Source organism: Pezoporus wallicus, unplaced genomic scaffold (genome assembly GCF_028554395.1).
Source record: "Pezoporus wallicus isolate ANWC-B61680 ecotype Strahan unplaced genomic scaffold, APGP_CSIRO_Pwel_v1 contig_1876, whole genome shotgun sequence".
Lineage (NCBI taxonomy): Eukaryota > Metazoa > Chordata > Aves > Psittaciformes > Psittacidae > Pezoporus > Pezoporus wallicus.
Window position 1 is genome coordinate 2,035,944 of NW_026638337.1, and position 12,085 is coordinate 2,048,028.

General features: G+C 43.2%; 1 protein-coding gene across 7 annotated transcripts in view; it reads right to left on the reverse strand.

Moving 5' to 3' along the window:
• Positions 1-12,085, reverse strand: part of STARD13 (StAR related lipid transfer domain containing 13) — a 295,099-nt gene that overhangs the window by 11,823 nt on the left and 271,191 nt on the right. For all 7 annotated transcript variants that reach the window (XM_057410424.1, XM_057410423.1, XM_057410425.1 and 4 more), the window contains 4 exons: positions 10,597-11,975; positions 9,034-9,207; positions 6,833-6,992; positions 3,134-3,332 (listed from right to left, as the gene is read on the reverse strand). In XM_057410424.1, coding sequence (XP_057266407.1) covers positions 3,134-3,332; positions 6,833-6,992; positions 9,034-9,207; positions 10,597-11,975 — 1,912 coding nt within the window. The remainder of the gene's footprint in view (positions 1-3,133; positions 3,333-6,832; positions 6,993-9,033; positions 9,208-10,596; positions 11,976-12,085) is intronic.

Genomic DNA, 12,085 nt, shown 5'->3' on the forward strand with positions numbered 1-12,085 from the left:
CCTGTCTTACATAGGGGAGGTGCTCCAGTCCCCTGAGCATCCTTGTGGCCCTCCTCTGGACTTGTTCCAACAGTTCCATGTCTGTTTATGTTGAAGACACCAGAACTGCACACAATACTGCAAGTGAGGTCTCACAAGAGAAGAGTAGAGGGGCAGGATCACCTCCTTCAACCTGCTGGTCATGCTCCTTTTGATGCAGCCCAGGATACGGTTGGTTTTCGGGGCGGCAAGCGCACACTGCCTGCTCATGTTCAGTTTTTCATTGACCAACACCCCCAAGTCCTCTGTAAGGCTGCTCTGAATCTCTTCTCTGCCCAACCTGTAGCTGTGCCTGGGATTGCTCTGACCCAGGTGCAGGACCTTGCACTTGGCATGGTTAAACTTCATGAGGTTGGCATCAGCCCACCTCACAAGCGTGTCAAGGTCCCTCTGGATGGCATTCCTTCCCTCCAGGGTATCAACTAAACCACACAGCTTGGTGTCATTGGCAAACTTGCTGATACCGTCCATGTCAGCGACAAAGATGTTGAACAAGACCCAACACCGATCCCTAAGGGACACCACTCGTTACTGGTCTCCAGCCGGACATTGAGCCATTGACCACAACTCTTTGGGAGCGGCCATGCAGCCAGTTCTTTATCCACCGAGTGGTCCGTCCATCAAATCGATGTCTCTCAAATTTAGAGACAAGGATGTTGTGTGGGACAGTGTCGAACGCTTTGCACAAGTTCAGGTAGATGATGTCAACTGCTCTACCCCTGTCCATCAGTTCTGTAGCCCCATCATAGAAGGCCACCAGATTGGTCAGGCAGGATTTCCCCTTAGTGAAGCCATGCTGGCTGTCACCAAGCACCTTGTTGATTTTCATGTGCCTCAGCATGCCTTCCAGGAGAATCTGCTCCAAGATTTTGCCAGGCACAGAGGTGAGACTGACTGGTCTGTAGTTCCCTGGATCATCCATTTTCCCCCTTCTTGAAAATGGGGGTTATATTTCCCTTTTTCCAGTCATCAGGAACTTCACCTGACTGCCATGATTTCTCAAATATAATGGACAGTGACTTAGCAATTGCATTCGCCAGCTTCTTCAGGACCCACGGATGGATTTCATCAGGTCCCACAGATTTGTGTATGTTCAGGTTCTTAAGATGGTCTCGAACCAGATCCTCTCCTACAGTGGGCCCAAGGTCTTCATTCTCACAGTCCCTGTGTCTGCCTTCCAAGACTTGGGTGGTTTGGTCAGAGCCTTTGGTAGTGAAGACCGATTCAAAGAAGTCATTCAGAACCTCAGCTTTCTTCAAATCCAGGGTAGTCAGTTCCCCTGAGAGCTTCCAGAGAGGGTCCACATTGTCCCTATTTTGTCTTTTATTTGTAAAGCAATTATAGAATCCTTTCCTGTTATCTTTCACATCCCTAGCCAAGTTTAATTCTAACTGGGCCTTAGCTTTCCTAACCTGGTCCCTAGCTTCCCGAATAACATCTCTGTACTCTCCCCAGGCTGCCTGTCCTTGCTTCCACCTTTTATAAGCCTCTTTTTTCCCCTCAAAGTTTCCTCAGCATCCAAGGAGGTCTCCTGGCCCTCCTGCTGCACTTCCTTCTGGTTGGGATGCAACACTCCTGAGCTTGTAGCAGGTGATCCTTGAATATCGTCCAACAGTCTTGGGCCCCCCTGCCCTCTAGGGCTATATCCCATGGAACCTTACTAAGCAGGTTCCTGAAGAGGCCAAAGTCTGCTCTCTTGAAGTCCAGGGCACTGAGCTTGCTGCACACTCTTCTCACTGTCCTGAGGATCTCAAATTCGACCATCTCGTGATCGCTGCATCCAAGGCTGCCCTGGAGAGTCACATTTCCAACGAGCCCTTCCCTGTTGGTGAGCATGAGGTCAAGCATGGCACCTCTCCTTGTCCGCTCCTCTGTTACTTGCAGAAGGAAATTGTCTTCTACACAATCGAGGAACCTCTTGGATTGCTTGTGCCGGGCCGTACCGTCCTTCCAACAGATGTCAGGGTGGTTGAAGTCACCCATGAGAACAAGGGCCTGCAAGCGTGAGGCTTTTCCTGTCTGTCTATGGAGTGCTTCACCCGCAGGTTCTCCTTGATCAGGCGGTCTGTAACAGATCCCCACAGTAATGTCTCCCATAGCTGCTCTCCCTTTAACCCTGACCCACAAACTCTCTGTTAACTGCTCAACTGTCCCCAGACAGAGTTCCATACTCTCCAGCCTATCCCTAACATAAAGGGCAATTCCCCCCCCCCCCCACCCCCCGCCAGCTGCCAGGCCTGTCTTTTCTAAAGAGCCTGTAACCTTCCATCCCAACACTCCAGTCACAGGAGCCATCCCACCATGTTTCTGTGATACCAATGATATCATATCCCATAGACGTGCACACATCCCTAATTCCTCTTGTTTGTTCTCCGTATTACGGGTGTTTGTATAGAGGCATCTGAGCTGAGCTCTAAATGAAGCTGACTCATTGGCTGGAGCGGCTGGAATATCTCTACATTGCTCTGAGCGTTCATTATAGGTGCTGGCAACTGACTGGATGTGTTGGGATGGAATGATGCCCCCCGTCCCCAACACATCTAGTTTAAAGCTTCCTTGACCAGCTTGGCAAGCCTCCTACCAAAACCACTGTTCCCCTTTGTTGTCAGACCAGCTCCACCAGCCCCCAGTAGACCCAGACTCCTAAACTGGGTCCCATGTTCTAAATACCCAAACCCCTGACTATGACACCACTGTTCTAACCATTTATTAACTTGACTAGTCCTCCTAGCCTTTTTAAGGTCCTCCCCTTTATCCTGGAGAATTGAAGAAAAGACTATCTGAGCTCCAGAGGCATGTCCATGGCATCCTGTCCCTGTGGCTTCTTTCTGATTGCAAGGCTGATAGTTTCAAATGTTCTCAACATTTGAATGCTGTCTTTCCATGAAAATTGTTAGTATTTTGATATCAAAACCTTTAGGTGGTTCTAAAAATCTCTCAGAGGTTTTGAGCGCAGAGAGATTCTTTGATGCATCTCAAAGGTAAATAGAAAGAAACCCACATAGTGTTAACATACCAAAATTAGTTACAATGTATTTTTATATAGTATATAATATTTTCTAATTTTTCTAATAATTAAAACATTGAAACTTACATTGGTAGATGTGTAGAAAAGTCTCTCCTAGTTTACTTGTGAGGAGAGGCTCTGGCAAGTCTCTGAAAAACTGCTTTACCATGTCTGCCACATCATATGCCGACTGGTCTTCATAGCTGACATTTTCTGGTGAGCTCTCATTCATCTGGCGTAGGGTCTGGATCCGGGATTTCACTCCAGATTTTCGAAACAGACCCACCTAAGAAGGCACAAAGTTGAAGTGAGTAAAGAAACAAAAAAAAACTTAAAGAATCTCTCTCTATATAAAATCCATTGTAGGGGACTTTGATCATGACCAAAGCTTGGGTTACTTATTTTCCTCTAAGCACAACATGGAAAAAGTACAAACGCAGTGGTCGTGACTTGCCCACAAGTCTTGCAGGCAAACACCTGCTCTCATGGCAGGAGTGTAGGAGTTAATAACGCTAGTGCTCTTGTGTCCTATTCTAGAGAGAATTCAGAGTGCATATGGTTTCCCTGATGCTTAAAGAGTTTAAGCAAGATGCTCAGCTGATACAAATCAGTGCAGCTTGCTTGGCTTGAGTGACTGTCTGTTGATTTACTCCAGCTGAGAATCTGGTTCCTCATGTTTGTTTGGGTACATATTTTGAAGACTAACAAGAAAATATTATGCTCAGGTAAGTAACAAATGCTGTGGCAAAAGACTAGCACATCCTGGTAGAGCTTTACAATCAAGACCAAATCTATGTTTTCCCCTTCATGCTCTCTGCTTACAATAGTTCCCCCAAATCTCACTGAAAACCCCAATTTGAAAGCAGGGGCCATAAAGGGGATTACTTGTGCTGTGTCACTAAGACACATTTTTATCCTGTTTGCTTTCTACTCTAAAGGAAGCTGTAATTCTTCAAATTATGCCCTCAAGGCAGTGATGCCCTTTTATGTCCTTCTCACCACTGGAATTCCCCCAGGGCGAATTCCTGAGCCTCAGCCACCTTATTTACTCCCAAAAGGGTTTACAGTATTTCATTTGGGAAGTGTTAATACTACTTTCCCTCAGTTTTGCAGGGGAAAAGTTGAAATACTGAGAAAGACCTAAGAAAAAAGCACATTTCAGGTTTGGAATTATAGACTTCTGTTTGTCTCTGCCTGCTGACTGACTGGTGGTCAGCTCAGCTTTCTGTGTGGCATAGTCCACCAAGAAAAATGTGTAAAGGCAAGGAAATGATGTCTTCTGGCCTTTTTCCCCTTACTTCTGCCAGCACAGAGTTCAGATAGGACCCTCCTTTCCCTAGAACACCCCCCAGCTGCTCACCTATATTTAGGACTTTTCTTAACTCAGAAATATATGACACTAATTACATAAATCACACACTTTGGAGCTCTGTGAGGGAATGCATTTATTTGTATGGCAAAGAGCTGCTACACCAGACTGGATGGGAGGCAACTTTTCTGCTATGTCTTCTTATTGATGAATTTAGCACCACTTGCGAGCTAAATTTATCTGTAGGAAGTAGAGAACAGGAGTGTGCCCTGTGTACATCCACTAGTGTATTATATTTCTGTTAACAAGTGAAGCTCTGCTCTTTTTTCTGATAAAAGAATATAAGAAAGTGCATCCAGCTCTTTTAATCTGGTTTTCACTTTCTCTCTTTCTTGTGTGCTGAAGATGCAGAAGGACAGATGAAAATTCTACAAAACAAAAACCCCAAAACAAACCAAAACAAAAAACAGCTTTGGTATGTGGTAGGAAAATGTCAGAGCAGAGGCTCAGTTCTCTTTTTCTGATAGAAAGTATCCCTTAAAAACCTTCTAGCTAAGTCTGATTCAAGGGGTCAGATGTCAAATCTCATCTGTGCAATCTCCTGCTACACATCAGTCTGCTAATCTCTATCTCTGATTAATGGTAATTATCCAAACTCCAATTTCCCTTTTTCTTGGAAAAAATTATAATCGAAAGAGTCACCTCATAGAAAAAAAGACGGTTTAGGCTCTGTTTTGCAATATTACAGACTCATTCTGTAAATAAAATGGGACTACAAATCTAGTGATTTATCAGACGTTAGGCTGGCTCAATCTCTTTACTACCCTCACACTGTGCATCATCTGCCCTGCAAGTAGCCATATGATGTGTGACAGAAATAAGGATGCAGTCAAAAAAGGCAACGTGGTTTCTGTTTCACAAGTGAAAACTGAATAATATATCCTACAAATAATGGTGAGGCTCCCCATACCCTCTTAGATATTTCAGGGCCAGGAGCCAGACCTTACAGTAATTTCGAACAACCTCAGCTTTAACAAGTGCCTGTGGTAGAATCTCTGGTGTCTGTTGAGACTCTAGACTGCCTTCTGCAGTCCATGGAAGAGACACATAAGCAAGACTCTGGCAGAAACCGGAGGCTGCTCAGACCTCTGGCGGGGCATTAGGAGACTGAATTAAATGGAAGAAACAGGAGTGACTGTAAAGTGAAGAAGCTGAATTGCCCTGAGGGTTTTAGCCTAGAAAGGTTTTTGGTGGAAAGGTATTTTAAATGGTCCCAATCTGCACTACTCTTCCTTCATTTTCTATTCAGCATTTTCTCAATTCCACTCTCAGTGGAAACTAAAGCTGAGTTGAAATGGTCCTTCACATAGCTATGATGATTCCCAGCAAGTAAAGCTGCCCTCTTGGGGCAGATATTTGTCTAAGACAGGCTATGGGCATTCCTTTTGACTGCCTCAAATCTCTGAAGACCTTTTTCTCTCTCTTCACTTTTACTCTCCTGTAAAATGACTGTCACCCAACAAACCAACCTGAACAACAACCAGAATGATTATCACAAAATGGAAAGATTCAGAACCTGCTATTTCTACCTTTTTTGTGTGCTCAGAGCTGCAGAAACCAGCAAAGTCTGTGGAGTAAATGCTAGTTGCTCCTTTTGTACTTCCAGCTATCTAAAAGCAGTTATGGAAGAGGTAATATGACATGAGGTCAAAAATAACAGAGGACTGAATAGTATCTTCAAGAGGGTTTCTCCCAGTTCTATGTTTGTAAAGACACATACCCTCATCCTGAGGGGAAGAACAGTAAAAACATGATCAAGATTTCCCTGTTCTACAGCTAAAGGCAATAAAAAAATCTGAAATACTTTTGAGTATGAGGGTCTCCCTCCTGGCCTGTTGCAGCTAAGCACACTATAAAAGGAAATGTACCATAATGGCTTTGGCATTGAACCCCTGCTGACCTGACTCTATCTGGATGCATCTGACTTTGTCAACAGAATACTTCGAATATTTTGCTGAGTTTGCTCTCTCTTCTTGGACGTTTCTTTCTTTGCTAAGTAAATAAAACCTTTTGTACCCTATCTTGTGAAATGGTGAATGTAGTTAACCCTCAGTGGCAACAGTCAAGCATAAGCAGTGCAGATATATTGGTAGAAGCTGAGAGTCCTGATCTCCTCCCAGGTCTGATTCAATAGACATGAAGATCTCATGTCATTCTTTGAGGTAGGCTACAGCATACAAATCAGCAAGACTGTTACGGGTGCATGAATTCAACAGATAAGCTGGATACAAATCTCAAAATTCAAAACAATTAGTATTGGCATCAAGTATTAAATCACTAGAGGAGATCACTGGGTACAACATGAGACATAACAACCTTCAAATAACTCTGGGACCACATACAAAATGGTTCACCACTGCTTGCTTAGGGTGGCTTTTCAGAAAAAATCAACCAAGTCCCTGGAGTAATGTTCGTACCTGATCCAGACAGTTGCTCCGTAAGTAGCGTAGAGCTTGTTGTATGCTCTGGGGAAGAGGCTGTCCTGTTCTCTGGACGTGAACTATCAGAGGCACACCAAAGACATTCTTGTCCTTGTAGTCAGGGACTTTCATCCTTTTCATGAACTTTGGCACAGCCCTGAAAATTAACATAAACAGGTTGCATGAAAGTATCAGAGTATTTACAGAGTCTCTCTGAGTAACACTACTGGCAGAAAGGGGTGACTAGGGCCTTTTTTATGAAGGTGGTGAAATGATGTTTAATGCATAATACACGGACACTTTACCATCAGTATAACTGATGGATTTCTTGACAACTTTTAAAAGTACTTGGCCCCTGGCTCTAAGATATAGCATAATAATCTGTTCTAACAAACAACTTTTACTATGCAGTTGTCATCCAGCTGAAGCCAACATGGTTTATAGCATCTGTTAGGGATTCAAAGGGATGGCACAGCAAAGCATAGTGGAGAGAGTATCTAAAAGAAAAGGAGATTCAGTCCTTTAACATGCTGAATGATTTTTATACTACTGGTTACATGATTTAGTATTTCTATTGACTAACAATTTACAGTAATAAATGATGGTGGGAAATTTGTATGTTCCAGATTCATCCTGTTGTTTTATGATTTATTACAGTTGAGTAACTTGAGTGAAGCTGGTGAACTTGCTTTCTTCCCAAAGTGATGGTGAAAAGGAGAACAAACTGGATTGCCTTTGTGGGAGTCACTACTGCAGTGGAATTAAAAAAAAAAAAAAAGAAAGATGAGTATGACCTGAATGTGACAAAGATTGTTCTCATCTGTGTGGGAAGGAGATAAAACTTGGATGAAATGACCTAAGAAGGAGTAAAGCATATAACTGTACAGCTATTTAGAGTCCCACTCTTATAAATCCTTAGAGACTGATTATACAAACTAAGGAAATACTTGTCAGGAGGGAAAATCTCTGCACAAACCAGAATCTAGAATTTGCTTTAATCTAGTCTTCTTATTTGAAGTTAGTTAAGGTGAGATTCATTTCAGTACAGACATTTTCAGCTAGCTGAAGGGGGCTGTACCGAAGGAGAACAGTAATTTGAGGGCTCATCTTAATGAATTTTAGCTCTCTGATGGAGATTTGGAAAGAATTATCAGTCCAGGCTGGCTTTATATGCACTGTAGAGTGAGGTGTCCCTACAGAGTGACCCAAACCCTCAGCCTTGGATAGAATGAGGCGCCTGTCATTTTCTACTGACCACAGACTGCCAACCCTACTTGCTTAGATTAGATTTACAGCTTTTTGGAGTGGCTGATGTCAGTGAGGTGAATCTCATTTGTAGCTCCTTGTATTTATTTGTCCATTTCTAAAGGAAAACTGCTCTTATCTAGCTCACAGCTGAATGCAGTAGGACTTTGGTCAAGTGCTTTGAACATGGAAATCACAGTGTAAATGTCAAGTCATATTGGTTTTGGACTCAGGGTCTCTGTGTAGTGGGGAAAATGTCTGTTATCCTTTTGATTTTTTCTCAGATACTTATATCTCCTGTCTACACCCATTTCTGTTCTTGTATATACCAGTCTGCATGGCCCATCAGGGTTCATATACTATTAAACATGCAGGTTTCTGTGGCATGTTGCTAAGGAAGGAGCCACAGTGCCAGCATTCATTCCCCTCTCTGAGTGACCAGGTAGCTGTTACAGCTGCTAAGGCTGCAAGCTCCCCCTAACACGTGTCCAGGCCTAGGCTGACACTTGCATCTTTTGATTTGCAAAGTCCCATAACTGTTCTAACCCTTCTTTTAAAGCACAAACAAAACAATATCAAATACATGAGGTATCAGCACCAGCTGTTTCTTTTCAAATAGTGAAATGAATTCTGGGGAAGACTTGCTGTAAACATTTCCTACTTTTAATCACTCTCTCTTACTCCTGTTTATTTTTCTGTAACTGGAGTGTTGTTAGACAGGGTTGTCTCTCTGTTACAGAACAGGAATGAAGTCAAATATCCAGGATCTATTTCTAACTTTGTCACTGACTCCCTAGGCAGCGATGGATTAAAAAGGACAGTTTCAAATTCTACAGTTGAAGTAAATTGTTCCTCCTAATTGAATTTACTGAATTTACTATTAGAATAACAGAATTAGGAGAAACTATTTCCTTCTAAAAATATCTTTTTTTCCAGTTATTGATGGTACTCACCAAGTCCAGCCATGTTTATTTGACATGGAGTACTTTTCCATGATAGCAGTAAGGCGAAGCAGAGAGAATTTCTGCAGCAGATTCAGTTGGGCTGCTGACTGATTGCTGATGTGAAGTGATGCGATGGAGTGGCTTTGGCGATGAGAGATTTGGAAACTATGCCATCGTAATCGCCTTTAGCAAAGGAAACAATAGAAAAAGATGGTACACTGTGAGATGGTGTCGTGGTTTAAACCCAGTCAGGTAACTTGTTCACTCACTCCCAGTGATGGGCAATATATATAAATATACATAAACATACACACATTACAGTTCATGATCTGTCAAGTGAAAGAAAATGTAGCTTGGAGACAAATAAAACAATTTGCTTAATCTCTTTCATTTTGGAAATGCCCAAGTTTTGACTTTTACTTTTAAATTCACAAGTGAGTGTGGGTCCTGTCTGTGTACTGAGGGAAGCAGTGCTGCCTGCTATGCCCTTTAGCCCACACATTTCTAACAGGACATGGGACATCCAGATTCAAATGTTCTCTCCCTGACTCAGAACCAGGATTTGATGCCTGGTCCCTCACCTCCCAGGGGACTGGCCTGACCACCAAGGTATTTGGAGATGAGGTTCTCCAAATATCTCTGTTATTAAATACTGAAGGATTTTTTGGAGAAAGGATTGAACCCTGTGTCTCCCTGGCAAGAGCTGTAACCACAAAACTATGAAGCCACTCACATCTTCTCTTTACTCCAATGCACTTTCTCTATATACTGGATACATCAGAAAAAAACTCCTTTCAGTTTCTTGTTTTGCTAAACATGAATTCTGGCTCAAATCCTAAAAACCCTAGCACTGCTCATTTACTCAGTAGTTTCCTCGAGTTCACTTGCTTGTGATGGTGGTGAGCAAGCAAAGGCAGCAATAAACCATGGCACAGCAGAATCCTCTTTGAGGACATGACAAGACTGATGGCAGAACAGAAAACACCAGGTATTTTCTCACTGCTTTTTCACATACAAAGCCACCTTATACACAGGAGTATGGATCTAAAAAGGCCTTTACCCAGGGCCATGCTTCCTTAGCTCAACTCATCCCCCTGACTTAGAATAGGTCTGCAAACTTTTCACTTTTAATAAGAAGTTCATTGTATACCATCATTTCATGCCATCATATAAGGGTCTGGGGCAGTGTAGGGAAATTCTCTTTTAGCACAAAAGGACACATTTTTAAGCAGATCAGTGCATAAAAAAAGTGCACAAGGCTACTGACGCATAAATACTGGGGTGCATAACTTCAGAAAACAAACTGAAAATATATCTCACAACATATAGTGTGTAAACAGTGGATTGAGAGAAAAAAAAATGCCTTAGTTTGCTCTGTTAAACCAGTTCTTCAATGATTGCCATAAGAATTTCCATAGCAGGATGTCCCTCCTCCCAAAGTCACACCCTTCCCTGGAAACTCCCCATCCCCATACAGTATGAGTACAACTGTAATAATACCCTGCACCTTCTGACTCCCATTATATTGTATTTCACAGTCTATGGGGTTGTGTACAAATTTTTGCTACCTACCTGCTTGGCCTTGTGAGTGATGCTCCCACCCCAGAGTCTCTCCTGTCCCTAACAACAGTGGCTTCAGATTCATTCAGGGATGTTCCATCTCTGTCCATGTCACTCGGTGTGGTCTGGCCGTCAGAAACAGAGTTTCCTTCAAAATCAAGCGTGATCTGTGTGGGCGACTGGAAAGGCAACGATGGAGATTCCCTGACTGACACATCATCGACTGGCAGACCTGGTAACACATTCTTTGACCAGCCATCTACTACCTCCTGGAGTCCACTGACGTGCTGCAAAATGTCATCTAAATGAGGAAAAAGTACATCTTTCTCTAAGTCCAGGAGGTCGCCAGTACTAGCATACAAGTGGGAACCTGGCACATTGTCATAAATACTAATTCTGCTCTCTTTAGGACAGCAAGCCATCAATCCAGACTCTTTTGGAGTAGAACAGTTCTGCTTTCCCAAAGAGATGCTGCCTGTCCTCCAGTTTACACTGTTACTGTTGTCTGTAGGTGAGAGGCTTTCAATAGAAAGTGCCTTCGGAAAGGTCCCTGGTTTGTGATCCTTGGGAATATGCACAACCAAGCTCTCTTGGGAATGAAATTCATTTTTGCGGTTTTGGTCCACCACTTGCCGTAAGGCTGCTCCTGACAGAACATCCAGGTCCTCCAGGTACATTCCACCTCTCTTGTTTGCTTCATGGCATTTGCGTTCTTTCAGGCACGGTGTGCTCACCCCACTGCTGCTGTTTTCGGACTGACTGCTGTCACTGCTGGATTTGGCAGAAAAGGAAAGTCCTCTTTTGACTGAATTTTGTCCCAAGTTTTTGAGATCGCCATTGACTATCTGTACACAGTGCATGTCTTTCAAGGATTTTGGTTCATATTGGAGAACAGGTCCACTTATCTCTAGAGGATCCGTTCTCCCCAAGCCTTTTAGTTTTCCATGCACACCTTTTGCTTTTAGTGTCTCCATGCGTTTTAGAAAGGTTTTTGCTTTTGTTCGTGTTGGTTTGTCATTCTTCAGGTTGTCCCTGGGGGACAGGGCGGTGTTTATCACAGTGGAGTCTTGCACCAGTGTGCCTTCTACATCATGCTGGCCAGAGCAGTCGCAGGTCTCCTTGGCAGCACTGCTGATGCCGGATTGACTCCTGTTGTCACTTCCCCCACTGCTCTCGCTGTGAATAGAAGATACCTCAGGTTCACTCAGATCTGTGAGGACGCTCTCGCTGCTTGTTGTATTTTTCATTTTAATGTCCCCAGAAGATCCATGTCTGTCTGATCGGTGAAGCAAAACATCAATATCGTCCACCCGAGACCATCGTCTGCTAGTTCGTTGGAAAGTCCATTTATTACTGATAGCACAAAGGTCTTCTTCATCTGAATCTTCACTCTGGAAAACAGCAAGTGGCACATGTTAAAAGTAGGTGCTTTTACTTGTTATTTGAATTAATGTGATCGTGCTGTTCCGTGTGAATGACAGGTGGTAAAGTCTCCCTGATC